The sequence below is a fragment of the Podarcis raffonei genome, chromosome 3 (assembly GCF_027172205.1).
Source record: "Podarcis raffonei isolate rPodRaf1 chromosome 3, rPodRaf1.pri, whole genome shotgun sequence".
Classification (NCBI taxonomy): domain Eukaryota; kingdom Metazoa; phylum Chordata; class Lepidosauria; order Squamata; family Lacertidae; genus Podarcis; species Podarcis raffonei.
Window position 1 is genome coordinate 13,860,038 of NC_070604.1, and position 23,622 is coordinate 13,883,659.

Below are 23,622 nucleotides of genomic sequence, written 5' to 3' on the forward strand. Positions count from 1 at the left end.
TGAATGTCTCCTTTTTTTCAAGGGGACCTTCCATTTGTCTTACTTTTTGCCTATTGTACTCTACATCGTCCTCTCTGCTATCTTCATATTCAAATTCCTTATTATGCATTTTTTCCTTCCTTTGGAGGCCTCACCCTAGTACTGTGCTTTGAAGATTCTTCCATTATATAGAACACAAAAAATCATTGAACTGCCCTGAGGCACTTCCTTAATGTAACTGGGTTTACTAAGGTTACACAGGTATTACCAGTGTTTGCTGCAACAGGCACATTTCTCAACATACAGTTGCCATGCCAAGGGGAGTAACAGCGAAACATGATAAAGTACTGGGGTGGGGGAGTCCTCTCGGTGCTGGCAATACTAGCCATGAAAAGAGCGTCTCCCAAGAGGCTTGCCTAATGCCCTTTTGTTATCTTTTCAGTGCCAGGCAGATATCTTTCTTTAAAAACAGCCAACTTTAAAATAAAATTGTTCTATAAGATTCACTTTTGGTTTTATTTTATTGGGCTACCAATTGTATTTCTATCTGCCCAAAAATGGTGTTTTATGCTGCATTTTATTGCTCTTGTTGATGCTTTTAATTTCTGCCTTGTATTTAAATGTTGCATTTTATTCCCTGATGCCCAGGAACATGTGCTATTTTATTTATTTCATAAAGTTTATACACTGCTTGATTGTAAAATAAAGCTCCAAAACCTCAAAGCAGTTGACAAAGAGAATAAAACAACAAAAGTATCAGTAGAAACCAACTCTTTAAAACATCGAAAAAAAATTAGAACCAGCAATAAATTATAAACAGATTAAAGCAGGCATCTCCAACCTTCAGCCCTCCAGATGTTTTGGATTACAATTCCCATCACCCCTGACCACTGGTCCTGTTCGCTAGGGATCATGGGAGTTGTAGGCCAAAACATCTGGAGGGCAGCAGGTTGGGGATGCCTGGAGTAAAGCATACATCAACATGCTACATGTCTGGGTAAAGGTAAAGGGACCCCTGACCATTAGGTCCAGTCGTGGCCGACTCTGGGGTTGTGGCGCTCATCTCGCTTTATTGGCTGAGGGAGCCGGCGTACAGCTTCCGGGTCATGTGGCCAGCATGACTAAGCCGCTTCTGGCGAACCAGAGCAGAGCACGGAAACGTCGTTTACCTTCCCGCCGGAGAGGTACCTATTTATCTACTTGCACTTTGACGTGCTTTCGAACTGCTAGGTTGGCAGGAGCAGGGACCGAGCAACGGGAGCTCACCCCAGCACGGGGATTCGAACCACCAACCTTCTGATCAGCAAGTCCTAGGCTCTGTGGTTTAACCCACAGCGCCACCCACATCCCTACATGTCTGGGTAGGCTTGTCTAAATAAAAGCATTTCTAGAAGGCACCTGCCTGGTGTCAATAGGAAGGGAGTTCCGGAGAGTAGGGGCTGCCACAACTAAATATCAATTTCTTACAAATGTGCAACAGGTATTATGTGGCACCTTTAACGGGGCCAGTTCTACAGATCAAAGCTGTCAAAGTGGGCATATATGGGGTAAGGCAATCTGATAAAGAAACTGGCCCCAAGTTGTTAAGGGCTTTAAAAATACTAACACACTTGAACCTGGCCCAGTAGCAAATTGGCAACCAGTGCATATCTCTGAGCGCAGGTGTTATATGCTGACAAGGCCTCACTTTTGTCAGCAATCACACTGCAACAATCTGACTGAACGGCAGCTTCCGGATCAGGTGCCACATAAAGCACATTCCACTATTCCGTTCTTGAAATAACAAATGCATAAACTACTACGGTGAGACTTTGCTGGTCCAGGAATGGTTGTATTTGCCATACCAACTGCAGTTGGTAAAAGGCACTCCTAGCTACAGAAACTACCTGCACCTGCAGTGACAAGAGCACTTGCCAGACTGCAAACCTGCTCCTTCAAGGAGCAGTGCAGCCCTGCCCAGAGCAAGCAATTGACCAATTTTTTGGATGTGGGAACTGCTCACCCACAGTGCCTCTGTTCTGCCAGGATTTAAGCTCACCATGTTCTTCTTCATCCATATCACCACTGCGTCCAAGCAATGCCCCAGGGGCCGTGCAACCTTTCTCAATTAAGACGCTAAGGAGACATAGCATACTCATGGCAATGATCCCAATGATCCAGAGGTTTCATATAGATATTAGATAGCACTGGGGGTGGGGGGAGACAGTGCCCTGCAGCGTAACTTAGCTGTCAAGGCGCTGAAAGGCACTTTCCCCATACTACTCTCCAGATTTGGTGCCCCCAATGGCGCATTAAGAATGTGAGGAGAGCCTGGCCGGATCCGGCCCAAGGCCCACCTAGCCCAGCATCCTGTCCTCACAGGATGATGAAGCCTGCAAACAGGACGGCGTGCGATGGGAACATCATTCTGGGCACCACGGAAGCCTTTAACGTGGCACGTTGAGAAGGCCCCCGTTAAAACCCTTTGGGACCACGCGTTACCTCCGCGGATCCCTCCAAAGACAATGCTATTCCGCTCTGGCCGTTGGGTCGCCCCTCTCCCCCGTCTTGGGGCTGCTCCTTTTCGTTGCCTCTCCTCGGCGAGCTCGGCCCGCTCTTCTCTTTCAAAACGTTGATCACCAGCTCTGCCCCGTGCCGCCTGGGCGCCTCTTGGCGTTCTCCTCCCTGCCGCGAAGGCGTGTGCCCTCCTTCCATGTAGGCCATGATCTCCCTCCACGTCTCCCTGGGGAGATGGCCCATCCATTTTTCCAGTCCTCTCAACCCCATCGAGAAATGTGTTTTTTGAAGGAACTGGCGCCTTCGGGCTCTCTTCTGCACCTTCCCCAAGCCTTTCCTCCTTCACAGCCTTTCCTCCAAGCTCTTCCAGGATTCAAAGAAGCTCCTTCATTAGAAACAAAGGACCCTCACTAAAAATGGCTCATTTAAAGGAAAGGCGATGGCAAGAGGGGGGGAAGGCTCTTTTGAATCTTCTCACCCCTTCAGCCTTTTTTAAAAAATAATTTAGTTCTATACACAATATAAAGGGACGCTTAAGGCTCCCTTCATCTTCTGAGTGGTGTTAGAAGAACTGTCTCTTGGGAGGCGAGACGTCAAATTCACAGCACCCTTTTTTTTGGTGGGAAACCTACAAAAGCCTGTGCTAAACTCTGAGGAGTCCCTGAGGGGTAAATAGGAAGGCCCGCCTGTTCCCATAGTAACAGGCCTAGTGGCTTGTTGCGAACCGCCCTGAGCGCTACTATAGATGATGGGCCGTATGCAAATTTAATAAATAATAGTAATATTAAATAGTAGCTGCTAGTGGATACATTAACCCTTCAGAAAGACGGAACACTGCACTTACTTCAGATGAAATGTACGCTTGAAGTTTGCTCAGAAAAGATTCTACTAGCTTTGGCCCATCATGCAGCACTGTTCATTGTTAAATCAACCCTGATCACACATTTCCACAGAGAAATGCAGGAGTGTTGGTCAGGTGTACATATAGTGGTACCTCGGGTTAAGAACTTAATTTGTTCTGGAGGTCTGTTCTTAACCTGAAACTGTTCTTAACCTGAGGTACCACTTTAGCTAATGGGCCCTCCCGCTGCCACTGCACGATTTCTGTTCTCATCCTGAAGCAAAGTTCTTAACTCAAGGTACTATTTCTGGGTTAGCAGAGTCTGTAACCTGAAGTGTCTGTAACCCGAGGTACCACTGTACTTGGAAGGCGTTTTTAAATTGCTGGGCTATTAACATACATCCAATACGCCTATCTTTATATGATAATATATGCAGGCCTGATGTGAAACAGAGACATGTTTTAATTCAAAGACATATAAAAAACACACGATTAGAGACTTGCACACACATTTTTTTTAAAAAAGTTATGAACGCAGAGGCAATACATTCATGGACCAGCACTGTAGAGATAGTTTAGCCCATGCATGTTGACAAACTTTAAATAGACTTGGGTGGCGATTTCAGTTATACACATACTCGTATCTTTTATTTGTTTTCTGACTATGTTTAACATAATCCAGGTCTAGGGAAAGTCTTGAAATAAGTGTATGTGTGCATTAACTAGAAAAGGGACTGGAAAAAAGTTTGCATGCTATCTGGATATTCTGTATGGTCATGGAAAAGTGTTTTGCTGTCCTAGAAAGGTCCAAAGGATGATGTGTAGCAGAAAGTTTTCTACTATATGTGCTCCCACACAGGGCTTATCCACACTTCCTCTTAGTCCCGCTGCTTTTTTCTCAGTGAAAACTGCTCTTTAGCCCTCAATTGGAGCAAATGGCAATTCGTTAATTAAATCATGTTAGTAGTTCAGCTAGTTTTAGATATTGAGATGTTTAATCAACCATGTGGCATACTTGCATTACTCAATACGGTTGAAATCCATCATGTAAAAATGTCAAGTGACTGAAAATAATATTCTGAAATGCAACGTTTTTTCATGGAAAACCTACAACACTGATTGAAAGAGCACACGTTTCTCAGTATCCTGCTCTCACCTTTGAATGGGTCGGCAGAGTGTGATCAAACAGCATGTCTTATGAACAGGCTGCATTATGCATCTTGGCCCCATTCTACACAAACTTTAGAATGACATAAGGGTGATCATTTATTGTATTTGTTGGCAATGCCACCCTATTTATTTGCTATAGGATCCTAGAACTACACAGATTAGGGTTTAAGAAAAAAAAGCAAAGCAAAACAAAACAAAACAAAGCAGAGGCTCCTAAAAGGGTTCAAGACATACAAATGAACACAACACAGGAATACTGTTGTTGACAGAAAAAAAGCCATGGGAGAGAGACTGATGTAGTCACATAACGTGTAATCAGCTGACTAAAGACACAAATAGGACGTTAAACCGACATAAAACCAAATGAGGAAGCTAACCTATAGATGGTTACAGAAGCACAAGACAGATCTTTTTATTCTGTTTTTCCACAACCCAACCCACGAAACATTTAAAGTTCAATTGAACAAAACTAACAAAATAGATAAATAAAATCAGCACCAGCATCAATCTATATAATATTTTTTATAAGAAACAAAAACAAAAAAGACTTAACCTTTCTCCTGGAAGACATTCCTATTTCAAAAAGGAGTTTCAAAGGGAAGTTGCAAGTAAGGAAATGGTTCTGAGCATCTACAGAAAACCTCAAGCTGCCAGACCCCAACGCTGGGGGCGGTGGCGGTATACACATTAAGTGGTACTCCTTCAGACATTCTGACATCCAGTACCCAGATAATTTAAAGGCAAGTAAAGCTCAAAATAAAAGAGAAGGGCAGCACTCTGAAAACTCGAAGCCAAGTTTCAAAATAATGCTGAAAATAAAAAATGAGTCAGAAAATGCAATATACCCAACAATACAATATACGTTTTGGCATATCACCTCAATCAGGGCAAATGTATTTCTATGCCATTTAGTGGTACCACCCCATAACATGGAGCCTGTGCACCAATGCTGTTGAGTGTGCTGCTTGGATGTTGGGCCGTGAGGTGGAGCTGTCAGGGCACTTGCATTATGTTTTGTGCTTTCTATATGTCCCTAATAACATACTGAGCGCTACTTGTTAACGGGTGATGTAACTTTAACTCTGGATGTGCAATCAAGGAATTTTCACTGCTATTTCCTGCCTCCTCTCCCCTAACCAGCACAAGTTTCACTTACAAGCCCTGCTATATTCAGTAGGATTTTCAGAAGTGAATATGCACCACTTTGGAAACATGTTGGGAAGCAGTTTATAAATATCGGCTAGTAGCCATAAATTCAATGAGTAGAGATGTCTGTTATTTGCTTGGTATCTACAATTGGGTAGGCTTTCTGTGCTTCACATTTTTTGCTTCATCACAGGGTCAACACATTTTTGCTAACCACACTTGCCAACCAAAAATTCGTCATGGCCAGGATGGCTCCTCCTGCCCCCAGGTTTGTTCCTGATCTTGTACTTCAACTCTGAAACACAACAAGAGATGAAAGGAAGTTCTCCTGGTCTTTTCTTAGGCCCTAGGCTTGGGGCTAGAAAGGGGAGTGGGTCAGAAAAAAGCTCCCACCCCATAACATTTCAAAAGCTGTAGCAGGGTGGAGAACAGATGCTTTCTCTGCCTCTGCAGTCAAGGGAACTCCAACATGAGAATGCTTGGGTGCAGAGGTGAAGCAAATCCACACACCTCCACCTTAACTTGGAAGGGAGAACTAGAGAGACATCAGTTTCTTTTGCCCCTACATCCCTGGACACTCAAATCTAGGAGCAACTGAGAGACTCGGGGGCAAATCCACACACCTCTTCCTTTTCACTTGGAAATGGAAGGGGGAGGTGCACTGCCTTATTGTCTTGTCTCTGTGTCCAGTGGGCATTTCAGGTGTGGAGCACATGCCAGATCAAGTCAGCAAATGCCTTCCCTCCTCCATCTATCTCTGAAGCTTGAGATACGAGACAGACACTGTTATGGCTGTTAATAAACACAGAGCCAAGACCAATCCAGGCTTCAGTTGGATAGCTCAGTTGGTACAGCATGAGACTCTTAATCCCAGGGCCATAGGCTTGAGCTCCACATTGGGTAAAAGATTCCTGCATTCCCTCGTGGCATCTTCCAACTCTATGATCACAGAAATGAAGATGGAGTAGGGTTCATCTCCTTTCTGGCTCTAGGTTTGGAAGAAGCCTTTGCTACATCTTGATGGCCAAAGACTAACTCCCCTTTTCTCCATGGCCAGGGTGGGTTTATAGAAACTTGGTCAGTAAGCAGAATGCTGCAAGCAGTGGGTGCTCATAAAGAAGTCCAAGGCAGTATTATGGTGAAACCTGACACCAGGCTAGTAGAAAGTACTGGTTGTCTAACCAAATAACCCAAGTTATATAGTCTCCTGAGCAGATACCAGTTTAATAGCCTTGCCACTGCATTCCGCAGCACTGAGTTTCCAAACACTTTCCCCACAGAGTGCACTAAAGGAGTCTCCAACCTTGAGGTTACCAGAGCATATAAACTATGTACATGCATTGTAATAAATGAGCAAATGCCACAGATGCCATCTGCAAATTAACTAGTATGGCTGGTAATGTTGTAATGCATTGTGTTGCAAGATGAACATACACAAAACCCTTTCATCCTCGTATGTTTTATTAGTGGGTAATGAAGCGCATTCAAATCCTGTCTGGTCACAAGGGCGGTATAGGCCTTTGACAAGAATACCATGCACTAGCTTTTAGGTTATTGTTGTCATAAGTTTGAAATCCCAAAGCTGGTGCTTGTGGTCATTATGTCACCTTCACCCACCCACCAAGGCTCATCACCCATTTTTTATATTTACTTAATTCATATTATTATTTTTGCTGGGGAGATGGGTTGCCTACTTTTTTGTCTATTTTTTTTTTGGTGTGTCTGTGTGTTACCTTTTTTGGGGGGGGGTTGTTTCTGAGCATCACCAGTTGTTGTTGGTTTTCTGTGATAAAATGTGCATTTTGTAGTGCTCACCAGAGTTACTTGAATTTCAAAAGGTTCCCCTGGGCCTAAAAGTGCCAGGGAACTTTGCTTTACATAGGTGGTAATTATTTTAAAATTTTAAAATAAATGAGGCATGCAATTCCACCAAATTAAGAAGCACTCACAATACAGAACAAGCAAATAAATAAATAAAATCTTCTAACATTGAGATGGCACCGGCACAACACATCACATGTTCCAAGTGTGATCTTGCAACTATTGTTAGGTAGGTAACCTGCTATTCTTTGATAAATACAGCGAAATTATCACAAATCCTCAAAGTTGACAAGGCAGGGCTGTCCCCAGCTCTCACTGTTTGCTTTAACTGTGCAACCACTAGCCATATGCTTGAGGGAACTATAGCAGTCAAGATTGGAGCTTTATACTGATTTGGGGCTCTGCGCTCATGACATGCTAATTTTTGCAACTAGTCCCATGCAGTCGGCAGTGGTCCTGAAGAAAGAGTTACGGAAATTTTCACTGGTCTCTACCTTGAAGGTGAACTTCTTATTAAAGCCTCCTTTGGGGCCCGAGTCAAAAGTCAGGGTGGGACATACAGGGAGACGAGCAGTGGAATGTTCTGCAGGCCATGAACCCATACAAGTCTTTGTCAAGTCAAACTCAAGACCTCTCTCTAACGTTTGTACGTGGCTGGTACCTTACTCCACAACAGCCTTCCTTTGTGTATCCAGGTGCATCTTCACGGTGTTGGAGAGGCTGCCATGTAGTGGGTATGTATAAACACATGTGGCAGGACTGCTCAAAGATGGCTGTACAGTGGTGCCCCGCAAGACGAATGCCTCGCAAGACGGAAAACCCGCTAGACGAAAGCGTTTTCCGTTTTGGAGGTGCTTCGCAAAACGAATTTCCTATGGGCTTGCTTTGCAAGACGAAAATGTCTTGCGAGTTCCTGCGGGGTTTTTTTCCTCCCCCCCTTTTTCCCAAGCCGCTAAGCCGCTTATCAGCTGATCCGCTAAGCCGCTTAACAGCTGATCTGCTAAGCCGCTTATCAGCTGATCCACTAAGCCGCTAATAGCGCTAATCCGCTACGCCGCTAATGGGCTTGCTTCGCAAGACGAAAAAACCGCAAGACAAGAGACTCGCGGAACGGATTCTTTTCGTCTTGCGAGGCACCACTGTATTTTGGAATGTGTTCACTGAGATCTCTTGGATAACTTAAATAAACTATTATTTCTGCACGAAAAGCTAAGAGGCTTGGGGTTTTCCCCACATGCCCCAATAGCTGTAGGTTATGAGAAAGCTAGAGCAATAATCCACCAACGGATTTGGGATGTGGAACTGCAATGTCACATGAGTGAGATGAATAAACACCCAGCAATAACAGACAATGGGAGAGAGGGTTCACCTCAGCAAAATATCTGTCAAAATTACAAATACCTAAATACAGGCAGTCGTTTAGCCTCGCTAGATTCAACGTGCTGCCATCTGCCTTACTGCAGGGCAGATTCAAGGGTAAACCATACGTGGAACGAGTCTGCTCCTGTGTCTTGATGAAGGTAGAAACTGTCTCTCATGCCTTGTTACGCTGTCGTTTCTATGGGGATATACGCTCGGCATTTATCACCCGTGCTATACAAAAATCTCCAAATGGGTTCAAACTTCAATGTCTAAAATCCCTGGTAGAGGACAAGGTTCTAGAGATCACGCCAAAGGTGACCAAATTCTGTGCGACTGCCATAAAACTTGGGGAGCAAGCTGTGCTACCATAATGACTAAGACCTTAAATGAAAATTTTAGGTTATATTTTAGTGATTAAGATTTAACTTACATATTTTTAACTGCTGCTATATCTGTATTGCCCCTGTTATACCCAATTGCAAATTCAAATGTATCCCTATCGTGTTTTATGACTTCCCTGATATTGAATGTGAGCTGCAACTGGTCTGTGACCGAAATTAATAAATTCTATTCTATTCTAACTATTATTCCATCTTTCTACCTGGCAGTTTTGAATCTTTTTATGGAAACATAACAGGATTTGAAAAGTAAAGAACTTATTTCTCATTGTTTAACAACAGCCAAATCCTGGAAGACCTTTAGCCTTAATAATTTGAATTGCTGGTAATCTAGGGTTTGACAAACTGCTCTTCTTAAAAAGATATCTCATAAACTAAAAGTATTTGAAGGGTAGAAGTCAAATGACCTATCTATCTATCTATCTATCTATCTACACACACATACACGGCATGATTCTGTTTGTTATATGAATATTGAGTACCTTGTACCATGTTCAGAAACAAAGAATACAACTGCACAAACCTATATTGAGAATGTGATATGAGTTGTCACAAGCTTATTGAAGTACTACCTAGTATTGTTCAGTTCAGTGGATTTCAGTACAAAAAACATTAGGCGAAGGTGGGGAATATGACAAGGTAAGGGACAAACTGACAATACCATCTAATAAAAAATACAGCTGACAAATTATGCAAGCCACCCTTACCAGTTGCTCTACAAGTTTTATGGTTACCGAGCATAAAGAATTCCTGTTCCACTTAATTCAACTGGTGATCCTGTGTACCATGGAAACTGAATATGAAGAAGCAAAGTAGGCCATAAAAGAGACATGTAGTCAGATACATTAAGAAGTTTTCAATCGTCACAAGTGTAAAACTGCCTTGTGTGCATTTCACTAGACATATTTTAAGTGGAGGTAATCCCTTGAAGATGTGACATTGCAGTGCTCCATGTTTTGGGATAAAGCCCTACTGCCATCCAGTTTTGTCATACCTGCGAAAGGCAGTAAGCACCTAGAAAAACCCATTGTTTTAAGACGGTATTCTCCCTTTTGCTTCTCGTGAAAGGTCCCATGTCTTGGGGTTCAAAACTGCCTGGTTCCTTCAAAGCTCACAACACCCACACCAACTTACGGAAAAGTCAGCGGTGAAAGGGTGTTGCAACTCACATTTGTGTCAGTAAAAGCATGGACACAGATTCCTGATAGTACATCTAGTGCAGCAGGAAGTGTTTAAGAGATAGAGATAAAAATCTAACCGACTCATTCAAGTTTAATGACGAAGCTGGCTTGGCACACTAGGTACTGTAGTATACAAGTCTTTTGATACAAGCAGTCCCTAAACTCTAATTAAGTAAGAATTAATTAAGAAACTAATTAATTAGTAATTAATAATTTAAGAACACAAGGTGTACTCTTTATAAACTAATATAAAAAAAATCACAGGCAGAGGCTTACCCATGATGCAAAAAGAAGAAAAGATGCCTGAATCATGGGAAAATAGAGGCAATTTAGCTACTAATACAGTGGTACCTCGGGTTACAGATGCTTTAGGTTACAGACTCCTCTAACCCAAAAATAGTACCTTGGGTTAAGAACTTTGCTTCAGGATGAGAACAGAAATCGCGCGGCAGCAGCGGGAGGCCCCATTAGCTAAAGTGGTACCTCAGGTTAAGAACAGTTTCAGGTTAAGAACGGACTTCCAGAACGAATTAAGTTCTTAACCCGAGGTACCACTGTATTTAAATAATGTTACAGAAATTCTTATGGTGACCTGGTAGAATAGCCATGGGAAGAGAGAAGCCATATTCAAGCTGGTCCCAGGCAGGCCAATGGAAGGGGTCTCACTTCCTCCATAGCTGTCAACGTTTCCCTTTTCTTAAGGGAAATTCCCTTATTCTGAATAGGATTCCTCGCAAGAAAAGGGAAAAGTTGACAGCTATGACTTCCTCCCCTCTCCCACAACCCTTATTGTCATACAAATATCACTCCAATGAGAATGGTATAGGTGCAATCTGCTCAGAGCAAAAGGCCAAGCTAATTGTTAATAATGTAGTAACAGAAGAATTTAAAATTGAGAAAGGTACACAACAAGGATGCCCAATCTCCCCATTGCTTTTTGTATCTGTTCTGGAGGTCCTGTTAAATATAATAAGAAGGGATCAATTGGTTAAAGGTATTCAGGTGGGAGCAAAACAGTATAAATTGAAAGCATATGCAGATGATTTGGTATTGACACTGCAGGAACAAGAGTCCAGTACAAAAAGAGTACTGGAATTAATTCAAGAGTTTGGAATAGTAGCTGGTTTTAAACTAAATAAAATGAAAACTAAGGTGTTGGAGAAAAATTTAACAGACAGTGAGAAAGAGAAATTCCAGAGAGAGACAGGATTAACTTTGGTTAAGAAAGTGAAATATCTAGGGGTGAATTTGACAGCAAAGAATGTTAACCTATACAAAGACAATTATGAAAAATGTTGGTCGGAGGTGAAAAGGGATTTAGAGGTTTGGTCGAACTTGAAATTGTCATTGCTGGGCCGAATTGCTGTTATAAAGATGAATGTATTGCCTAGAATGCTATTTCTGTTTCAAGCATTGCAGATTATAGATAAGATGGAGTGTTTCAAGAAGTGGCAGAAAGATATTTCAAGATTTGTCTGGCAGGGCAAGAAACCCCGAATAAAATTTAAGATTTTAACTGATGCTAAAGAAAGGGGTGGGTTTGCCCTGCCGGACTTTAAATTGTACTATGAATCAGCTGCGTTTTGCTGGCTGAGGGAATGGCTACTTCTTGAAAATACGGATGTTTTGGATTTGGAAGGTTTTAATAATGCATTCGGATGGGATGGCATGCATATCTGTGGTATGATAAGGTCAAAGTACACAGAGCATTCAAGAATCATATTGTTAGAAAATCCCTCTTCAATGTCTGGATAAGATATAAGGACTTACTGGAAAACAAAACCCCAAGGTGGCTGTCTCCAACGGAAGCAAAAGCTTTGAAAAAACTCAATATGGAGGCCAATTGGCCGAAGTATTGGGAAATTTTAGAACACGAAGGAGGTAAGTTGAAATTACAGAGTTTTGAAAAGTTAAAGAGCAAGGTGCGTGATTGGCTCCATTATTATCAAATAATGGAGGTTTATAATTTGGATAAAAAAATTGGTTTTCAGATGGAAAAATCAAAATTGGAAACACAGCTATTAGATTCCAAAAGTAAAAATTTGTCAAAAATGTATAACTTGCTGTTGAAATGGAATACTCAAGATGAGACGGTGAAATCAGCTATGATTAAGTGGGCTCAGGATGTTGGACATCATATTATGGCGGCTGACTGGGAACAGTTATGGACCACTGGTATTAAATTTATGGCATGCAATGCCTTAAGAGAGAACATTATGAAAATGGTTTACAGATGGTACGTGACACCAGTCAAGCTAGCAAAAATTTACCACTTGTCTGATAATAAATGTTGGAAATGTAAAGAGGCTGAAGGTACATTCTTTCACCTTTGGTGGACATGCCCAAAGATCAAGGCCTTTTGGGAAATGATCTATAATGAAATTAAAAGGGTATTTAAGTATACCCTTCTGAAAAAACCAGAGGCCTTTCTCTTGGGCATGGTCGGCCAATTGGTGCCAAAGAAGGATAGAACTTTCTTTATGTATGCTATGACAGCAGCAAGAATACTTATTGCAAAACATTGGAAGACACAAGATTTACCCACCCGGGAAGATTGGCAGATGAAGGTGATTGACTACATGGAAATGGCAGAAATGACCAGCAGAATTCGAGACCAGGGAGAAGAGAAGGTGGAAGAAGATTGGAAGAAATTTAAAGACTATTTACAGAAATACGGCAAAATTAAAGAAGTTTAGAAAGAGACTGGTATTAAACAATTTGACTTTTGCAAAAGCTGTTTTTAAGATTTTGTGTAATATATTATTATGAAAAAGCAGGTAATGTTAAATCAGAAGGATTTGCTAAAATAACAAATTAAAATAGAATGCAAAAAGGGAGGCGAGAGGAAGTCAAAGGAACAAGTTAATGAAAGGACATTTTGGAAAGTTTAATTTTATGTGCTGTTTTTTTTTCTTTTACGTGTTTGATTGTTCATCTTTCTTTTTTGTTTCATATTTTTTCTTTTTTGTATTTGTGTAGTGTGTAGTGGTTTTTGTTGTTATTGTTATTGTTATCGTTGAGTTTATTGTTAAAACCTCAATAAATATAAATTAAAAAAAAAAATCACTCCAAACTCTAGTGCTTCGCCTTCTCATCTTCAATAGGCAGTGATTGACTATTCACTTATCTACTTGTTTCTAATATTTTTGATGGCGCGGTGTCTCTTCTCTTGAGCCATTTGAATACTTAGATACAGAAGCAAACGCTCTCAATGGACTTTATGACAAAGCCCTGCTATATAAAGGGGAAAGGCAAATATACAGACCTTCTGCAGCTCACAGTGAGCAAAGCAAGACAGATTATAACAACCCTCTCCGTTTTTTAAAATTAGGTTTCTATGCTGCCTTTTCTTCCAAGGATCTCAAAGTGGTGTACATGGTTTTTCTTCTCCCTGTTTCACCCCCACGACAGCCCTGTGAGGCAGGTTAGGCTAAGAGATGATGACTGGCCCAAGGTCACCCAGTGAGCTTCATGGCTGAGTGGGGGTTCAAACCCTGCTCTCTCAGGTCAGAGCCCATCACTCTAACCATTACGCCACAGAAATGGAAGGGAGCGGCTGATGCTGCACTGTTACTAACCTGCCTCTGTGCCTGACACGCAGCCCAAACTCAGAATGCCATAGGGCACGGTGGCAAGCCAATGTGCCTCTGCCACCTGGGTTTGCCTCTGTCCTTCACAACCCAAAAAAAGGTTGTTACCATGACCTTTTACTCCATAGGCCTCATGCTACATCTCTGAGATGTAACAGGAGGCTTTTTTTGTGGGGTGTGGATCTGCTCCTCTCTCAGGCTCTATAGCTGGTGTTATGTACTGAGTTGAATAGGATCCAAACTGCAGCAGTCTGATTGGTCCTAGAACAATAGGATCCAAAAGGCAGCAGTCTGATTGGTCCTAGAACAATAGGATTCAGAATGCAGCAGTCTGATTGGTCCTAGAACAATGCAGCAGTATGATTGGTTGGCAGGAACTACCCAATCATGCTCCAGATAGAAGTGAATCCACAACCTGATTGGCTTACAGTAGAATTCCGGAATTAGCCAATCATGTGCAGCCCATTGTATAAATAATGTATATAAAGCAGGTACTTTGAGGGGACTTTCATTCATTCCTCCTCACCACTATGAGCTGAATAAAGAGCATGAAATCACTTTGTGACTCTGAGTATATTTCAGCTGGGAAAGTGGATGGTGGGATCAGAGAAAAAGCTCTCATCCCATAATACTTCTAAGCCGGAGAGGGTGCAGAGAAACAGATGCTTTCTCTGCCTCTGCACTCAAAGGGCACTCCAGCGTAGGGAAGCTTGAGCTCAGGGGCACAGCAAGGCGGATTTAATAACACTACTGCGGTCTTGACTATGCTACCACTCAGTGGATTTGTAACTGGCTGACTGACCGAACCCAAAGGGTGCTCATCAATGGTTCCTCTTCATCCTGGAGAAGAGTGAGTAGTGGGGTGCCACAGGGTTCTGTCTTGGGCCTGGTCTTATTCAACATCTTTATCAACGACTTGGATGATGGACTCAAGGGCATCCTGATCAAATTTGCAGATGACACCAAACTGGGAGTGGTGGCTAACACCCCAGAGGGCAGGATCACACTTCAAAACGACCTTGACAGATTAGAGAACTGGGCCAAAACAAACAAGATGAATTTTAACAGGGAGAAATGTAAAGTATTGCACTTGGGCAAAAAAAATGAGAGGCACAAATACAAGATGGGTGACACTTGGCTTGAGAGCAGTACATGTGAAAAGGATCTAGGAGTCTTGGTTGACCACAAACTTGACATGAGCCAACAGTGTGACGCGGCAGCTAAAAAAGCCAATGCAATTCTGGGCTGCATCAATAGGAGTATAGCATCTAGATCAAGGGAAGTAATAGTGCCACTGTATTCTGCTCTGGTCAGACCTCACCTGGAGTACTGTGTCCAGTTCTGGGCACCACAGTTCAAGAAGGACACTGACAAACTGGAACGTGTCCAGAGGAGGGCAACCAAAATGGTCAAAGGCCTGGAAACGATGCCTTATGAGGAACAGCTAAGGGAGCTGGGCATGTTTAGCCTAGAGAAGAGGAGGTTAAGGGGTGATATGATAGCCATGTTCAAATATATAAAAGGATGTCACATAGAGGAGGGAGAAAGGTTGTTTTCTGCTGCTCCAGAGAAGCGGACACGGAGCAATGGATTCAAACTACAAGAAAGAAGATTCCACCTAAACATTAGGAAGAACTTCCTGACAGTAAGAGCTGTTCGACAGTGGAATTTGCTGCCAAGGAGTGTGGTGGAGTCTCCTTCTTTGGAGGTCTTTAAGCAGAGGCTTGACAACCATATGTCAGGAGTGCTCTGATGGTGTTTCCTGCTTGGCAGGGGGTTGGACTCGATGGCCCTTGTGGTCTCTTCCAACTCTATGATTCTATGATTCTATGACTGTTACCCACGAGTTCCCAAGAAAGCATGCAACACATGCTGAGCCCCGATGGTGGTGCCAGGAGCAGTGTTCAAAATTCGCCAGGTGCATTTTGCACTTGGCTATTGGCCACTTGCGACCAAATTAAGGTGCCTGGGCACCAGGATGATGCCTCACATCTCTACCATCTGGAGTGCATGCCTGGGGATCCTTGGATCTTGACTGTTTTCACACACTAATTCCACATCCTGTAGAATTCTATCTGTTATATTTTACCGAAACGAATTTCAGAAACCAAAAAGTCATATTGAAATACAGTCATACCTTGGTTCTCGAACGTAATCTGTTCCGGAAGTCCGTTTGACTTCCAAAACATTCGAAAACCAAGGCACAGCTTCCGTTTGGCTGCAGGAGCTTCCTGCATTGAAGCAGAAGCAGTGTTGGACGTCCGGCTTCCAAAAAATGTTCAAAAACCGAAACACTTTTGGGTTTTTGGCATTCACGAGCCAAAACATATGAGTACCAAGGCGTTCAAGAACTAAGGTACGACTGTATAAGGCTTTCGAGTCATCTGGCCCCAAAATAGCCACTAGGCATTCCATTTTGGTGACTGTAACCCTGGTTTAAGGAGCCATTTGGCACCTACCGGTAGCTTATATATCTGAGTTTCTAACACTGGGTCAAGGGAGAAAGTAGCAGCCTGTAGCTCAGTGAATGTGTGCTGGCGCCCTATGGCATTTGCCAGAGAGAAGTGACGGTGGTGGTGAACTTGGCAAATGGATTCATGTGTCCCTGCGTAAAGCCATCGAGGGAGCAGACAATGACAATTAGATTATGAAATCTAATTTCTCTGAGAGGCAGAGTATACCTGCACGAGAAGGCAGACCACCAAGAAGCCAATCAGGAAAAAAAAAAGGAAAAACAGGATGCATGGAGAAAAACAGTAGGCTCTGGCTCATTCCGTTAATCCATTTCAGTTTCCAGACACAGTCTGCTCCCCACAGGTAAGCACAGAGAACATCAATTAAAAACTATCACATGCATTTTAAACTCACCTTGTTACAACATTAAGATAATCCTTAACAAGAAGAGCCATAAACAGAGAGTTGGAAGGACTGGCTGTACATAAGGCAATTGCTGGGCCTCTTCATATCTTACGAAGGCTATCTGCCCTCTGGGCAGTGATCACGTTACACTTTTATTTTTGCACATAGCTCTTGCGAAAAGAAAACCAAGTGGTTGCGAAGGTTTCTTCAAACCTTCTTCCCCGCAGTTTGCGGAGTCATAAAAATTGGTTGTATAACTGTAGATGCCCTATATAAATAGCTAGTCCCTCCTTCTGCTTTGCCAAGCCCTCATGACAAAATGATCTCTTGTGGGGGCAGGTTCCACCTGTAATTGCATTAGGCAAAAAGGGAGACAAAGACACCTGTCGTATTTAAACAAGCCACCATCTGAACTGAACATGTCCATTGTTGCATGTGCACCAAAGGCAAAAAAAACAGCAACTAAAAATAATGGGAGGAGAAAAGGAGTACGGTGGGCCTGCCATGTGTGCAAGGGTTCGGCTCTGGGGGTTTCTGCACAAAGGCAACATTGCACAAGACAGGAACCCCAAAAACTGCCCTCCCCATGAGGCTGTTTACTGGGGTCTGGGAAAGTGGTGTGAGAGCTCTGGGACACTGTCAGAGCTCTTTACTCCCTTCCCAAAGCCTGGCAAGTGAGGGAAACCTGCTGGTCTCAAACAATATTTATGAAATCAAAATATGGCAACTCTTGTCTGCAAGAATGTCTTCTTCAGCAGGGGATCTCCAGGTCTCTTTCAACCAAGGTCCTAGCAGCACTTAATCCAGTGGTTCTCAAAGGGTGTGGCACTTTGAGGATTGCAAGTGTGGAAGGAAGATTCAAGGACAATCAATATTATATTTGGGGAATGATTCATGTCCTTACATAGCTGCACTTCCTGGGTGTCCCATGATCATATGATAAGCTCAGTTGTGTTCTACATTAAGAATCAAGCACTGCGAAGCACTGTTTATTTTTGATTTCCAGTGTCTTTCCTATCAATAAAAACTTTGGTGTGGCGCAAGCCTATTTTTATTCTGAAAGTATGGTTCAGAGGGAAAAAAGCTTGAGAACCAATGACTTAATCCAACAAAAACAAGTGCGACCTGCAACAAAAAGTTGCAGTGTACCACCCAGACATGGAACATGCCTGTGCTGTTCTATAAAGCATCAGATAGCAGGTAATGCTGGAGCTCTGTTTAGGACTCTGAAGTTGGACTAGAATCAATACTGGACTAGGTGGAACAATTTAACCTTAAGGCAGCTTCCTACTTTCCTATAGAACCAGCTGGTTTACAGTGGAACTGTCCACTCCAAACCACTGACAATTTGAAAGCTACATAAGTAAGTGATGTGTGCGTATTCTCCAGTGTGGGCAAAGGAGCAGAGGGGGGTGATGGGTGTCCTTTGGCTCTTTCCTCTTGAAACACCTGTGTCTACAGCAACCTTTTAGAAACACACACTCCTCACAGCCCACATTCCCCAAACCCTAATCCTCTCCTGGGGTGTATGGGGTTTTAGGGTAGGGTTAGTACCTCTGGTGGGAGGGGGGACCACACATCATGCTTCTTCTGGAGTAATTTGCCCACCTTTGGTCCCCATCCTGCATTCAGCTCTCACCTGTGGATCCTAGAAGCAGCCAGCATTTGACAGTGGCCACATCACAGGAAACAACTTCAACTGGCTGGCTAAACCATGTGAGGGTAGACGATAGGCCTCAAACCATCATTTAGTTAGGGACTTCCCCTGCATGAGTAGACGGGCCCCAGTGGATTGAGCACATGAGACCAATTATAGGTCCAATTGTCAAGAAGGTAGTTTCTGCAGTGCTGTAGAGGGAAGTGGGTGGCAGATGGGGCTCGTTGACCTGGGAAGATAACCCATTTTGGAGAAAGAAAACTCTGATCCTAAACCTCTGCTGCTTTGCGGCTATACAGTGGTACCTTGGGTTAAGAACTTAATTCGTTCTGGAGGTCCGTTCTTAACCTGAAACTGTTCTTAACCCAAGGTACCACTTTAGCTAATGGGCCTCCTGCTGCCGCTGCGCGATTTCTGTTCTCATCCTGAAGCAAAGTTCTTAACCCGAGGTACTATTTCTGGGTTAGCGGAGTCTGTAACCTGAAGCCATAGCTGTCAACTTTTCCCTTTTCTTGCGAGGAATTCTATTTGGAATAAGGGAATGTCCCTTTAAAAAAGGGAAACGTTGACAGCTATGCCTGAAGCATCTGTAACCTGACGTACCACTGTACACATTTGTGAGAAAGGCTTTTGGAGCAAATCCTGAATAATAGTATCTATCCGCTGCCTTGCGGGACATCTTTGGGAGAAGAAAAGGCTAAGGAGTAAACTCTATGCAGATCCAGAGTAGAATCCCTAAGACTGTTGGATGGTGCCATGTACGCCTAATTCTGGCAACTCCTGCAGCCAAGCTGGTGCCAAACATATTGCTCTGCTTCCCTCTGGACCACATCAGTGAGTCTGAGAGAGGAGTCTTGTTGTCTAGGCAGCCCAGGACCTCCATATACACTGCCCAGGCTTGCACCCCAGAAAGGTCACTTCGGTGCTGCTAACGCAGCAAAAGCAACGTGGGAGGCAGCCGGAACGAATTATAAGCTCTATCTGATTGGCATAAGGTACGAGTGCTATAGGTTGCTTTTGGCAGTGGGAGAGCTCATCATGTCTCAGCTTAAGCCAGGCAGCCTTAATGTTGACACGCCGCTATCTACCTGAAAAACTGCACGAGGCAATAAAGAAAGAAAAGAAACAACATACAGATGGCCATCATTGATTGTGAGTCGAAAATGTTCAACTCTTTCATCAACGCTTTACAGGAGATCAGACTTTCTTTGAATGGCAGCCTGTGAGAGGAGAGCTATACCTTTTTCTGGCAAGGAAGGCATCCTGAAGTACCACATATTCATGGCATATGATTAGCTGTAAGGAACTTCCTTCTGTCTGCAACAGAACTGCCAACTGAGGGTTCAGAATGCTTGCTTTCCATTCATCTCTCAATCACTTCCAGTCCAGTTAACATCTTGAGCATTTATGCTCCCAGTATGTGCTCTGACATACAGTCCAAAGACCTATTACACGAGGAACTAGACCAGGCTGGTCGCGCCTATTCCTGCTAGGAGTTTTCAGTGGCAGAGTTGAGGGCGATCATCACATATGAGACAACTCTGTAGGCCACTTTGGTATTGACAGCATGAACGAGAACAAAGGCTGTTTGAACTGTGCTGCTTTCACAGTCTTTGCATCACAAGCATGCTCTCCTCTATCAAGGCAAAACAGTGACTGTCCTGGAGACATCCCAGGTCACACCGTGGGCTGGACTTGTCACCAGGTGATTGGCACTGTTACATGGAACTACCATGATGCAGACTGTGACATGGATCATTCCCCAGTGATGAGTAAGATCCTTCTCCAGCCACAGAAGACCCATAGCCCAAAGCGAGGCCTCGAATCAACACTACCCATCAGTCATATCTGAACCTTGTGAACGCTTCTCTGATTCCGTCAAACAAGCACTATCGAACTGCCCCAGAGAGAGCGTTGAAGCAAGGTGGAACGACATCAAAGAGGCATCCTACAACACAGCCATGTCCTTTTTTGGCAAAAGAGAGCAGCAGATCCTTGACTGGTTTGAGGCTGGCATTCCAGTTGATGTGACTGCTGCATCACTTAAAATGGTCTTGGTTCAGTGTCTCAGAGCAAACAATGGGCAAAACCGTTGAGGACAGACTTTCAGTCTAGCCCAATACTATAAAAATGTCAGTTCAGTGCTATAAGGAATGCACCGTTACAACCTTCATCAAACCACCTGTGCTTTAACAACACATTTTCCTTTACGCAACGCTCTAGCAAGTGTCACTCAGACTTGAAGCATACACACAGAATTCTGATGGGAAGGGAGAATTTCATTGCGATTTGTAATCACCGCATACTGTACATCTAAAGCTCATGGCTTTTCAAAAATAATCCTGGGAACAACTGTTTACCCTTCTTCAAGCTACAATTCCCAGAACCCTTAACAAACTACAGTTCCCATGATTCTTTGGGGGAAAGCCATGTGCTTTAAAGGTATGGTCTGCAGGTGACCCTGCTCTCATCTGAAACCAAGCTTCGTAACAGGAAATGGGGACTACACAGACTCCAGAAACAATTGAGTCAAAAATTTGTTATCCTAAAGGCTCACAGAATAGCAAAGGGGCAAAGAAGAGTTCAGAAGGTGTTCTAGGCTTATCAGGAGGTAGATGAAGAGTTGTGCCACACATTACTAGTAAAAGGTTACAGGGAATATCCAAAGTTGTTTTTGCTACAACAGACGGAAACTTAAAGACCAACACATTGTGACATAAGCTTGAATGAACTACAGTCCACGTTGTCAAAAGCATGAAGTGTTATCCTGAGTTTCAGATAACACGCACGCACACCAAAGATGGGGAACCCAAAAACACCAACTCCTATCCTCATTGGTCACTGGCCATACTGGCTGGGGTTCATGAGAGTTCTAGTTTGGCAATATCTGGAGGACCACAGATTACTCACCCGCAATATACACAACTGGGGCAGGAGCAGCAAGCAATGAGGACAGAAGGAAATGAAATGCAGAAAGGTATAGGCAGTGATGATTATATTATACTGGAAATATCCAGTAACATCCCAACAAACTTCCATTAAGCCAAAAAAATAGCCAGGGGTGTATGTTAAATTTGATTGGCTGCCTGTATCTCCCTTAAGGCAGATCAATAGATTTGCTGAAGGATTTCTTTCCTTGCATAGAGTCCTCTCCCATTGTTCTGCTGTTGGCTGAGCCCAGTATCAAAATCCTGAACCTCTCAGACTGAATGGAAGTCACCCAGAACATCCCTCCACATAAGTTGCACAAGTATTCTTCCCTCCCATCTTCACACTAAGGTTTTATGCCAAGCAAGCAGGAGACACCCATAGACACTCCTTGGACAAGGCATTGGGTGCGTCTACTTAATAAGCATAGCCGTGTATGCAGTTCACAGTAGGAAGAGACTCTAGATAGGAAGTTTGTGTTTGGAAAGCCTCCAAGTTTGGAAAGCAATCCAATCAACAGCTGTTCTACCACCATGGTATTTTGCTTCTTCACAAGTAAGAAACAAGATACTATTCAACAAGCAACACTAGCGTATGAACCAACACCTTTTTTTTTACTTCACTGAACAAAACCACAGCACTTGAAGTCTCATATACAATCTATTTCTTACCTCTTGAAGCTTTGACTTATTATAAAGAAACTCGGTTTTCACCTTAGGCTCTCCAGATTTTGAACTGCAACTCCCATCATCCCTGACCATAGAGCAGTCTGGCTGGAGAGGCTGGGAGTTGTAGCCCAACAGCATCACAAGGGCTACATGTTCCCCACCTCCTGCCTTGGAGGAAAAAATGGCTGTAGTTCAGTGTTAAGAGCAAGTTTTTGCATGGAAAGGGCACGGAGTTCCCATCCAATTCCAGGTGGGAAAGACGTGTGTCTGAAGCTCTAAAGAGGTACTAACCATCATTGCAGCAGTAGTCTTCAGCCTTTTCAGATCCTGGGCCCACTGTTAACCCAAACATGCGTTTGGAGACCACACACACACAAATATGCACACACCATTTATTTGTATGGCAGTATGTCGCTGCCACGCATTAGTGACTCCAAACACACTGGTTGAAGACCAATCACTAAGCTTGATGCAGGGGCAAGTTCGGCCCTGTGCGATGTCAAAATTCGGCACACATGCCCCCAGCCTTCCATTTTGTTCAATTTGCTACGTCATAGTTGTGACGCCCCCTAGGCTCGGCCCCCAGTGTGGTGGAACCGGTCACACTGCTTTAAATCCGCCTCTGCTAGGTGGACCAGCGGTCAGACATGGGAAACTTCCCCATGTCCCACTTTCATCTTTACCACAACCACACAAGCATTGTGTTGTTTTTTCCTTCTTATATGGGGAAGAGCCCTCCCTCCCTCCAACCCACCCACACCTGCTTCTCAAACTTCAGCAAAGACCTGTTTTGCAAGCTGACACCCGGCAACCTGTTAGAAAACTTTGGAGGTGTGAGAGCTGAATCAGAGGAAGATAAAGCAAAGAAGGCAACTCAACGAGACATCAAATGAGGACAGTATAGTTGAACAAGAACCCTGACCTGGAGTCCAGCTGTGAAACAAACACTGGGACAAATACGTATCACATACAAGTTGCCCCTCATTTTTGCATGCAGCAATCAAAACATTAAGACCATCCTGCATTCATATGCTGGGGGCAGGAGAAGAGATGTTTCAGTTTTTTTGTTTTTTAATCAAAAGCAGTGTTTCAAACTACTAATAATCGTAGATTTGTAGAGTTGGAAGGGACCTCCAGAGTCATCTGCACTGCAGGAGTCTTTCGCCCAATGTGGGGGTCCGAACCCACAACTGAATCTCAGTCTCATGCGCTACCCCCATATGAGCTTCTAGGAGAATAACCATATATTTAAAACAGTATAACAGCTATATGCCATGCCAAAAACTAATCAGAAAGAGGAGGGCAGGGAAGGGGAGATGGGCCTAAAACAGATGCAAATCAAGCCTTTCTGACCTGAAGATGCTGGGGCGTTAGAAAAGATGAGTTGACCCCATTCCCATGTACAGTGTATTATTTTTTTTGGGGGGGGGGGGAGACAGCTAAATCGCCCCACTACACATAAGTAGAACGCTTAAAGGTATATGGCTTAGTTTGGTTAGCCAAGGGTTCCAGAGTTGGGACCGGAA

The 23,622-nt window shown here is 43.4% G+C and overlaps 1 protein-coding gene across 2 annotated transcripts in view; it reads right to left on the reverse strand.

Moving 5' to 3' along the window:
* The window catches only part of SPTLC3 (serine palmitoyltransferase long chain base subunit 3), a 65,096-nt gene that overhangs the window by 40,944 nt on the left and 530 nt on the right, over positions 1-23,622 (reverse strand). The window contains exon 1 of one of the 2 annotated variants that reach the window (XM_053380617.1): positions 2,461-3,190. The exons of the other annotated variant lie outside the window; for it this stretch is intronic. Coding sequence (XP_053236592.1) covers positions 2,461-2,745 — 285 coding nt within the window. The 5' untranslated portion in view covers positions 2,746-3,190. Of the gene's footprint in view, positions 1-2,460; positions 3,191-23,622 lie in introns of those variants that run through there. 2 annotated transcript variants of the gene reach the window in all.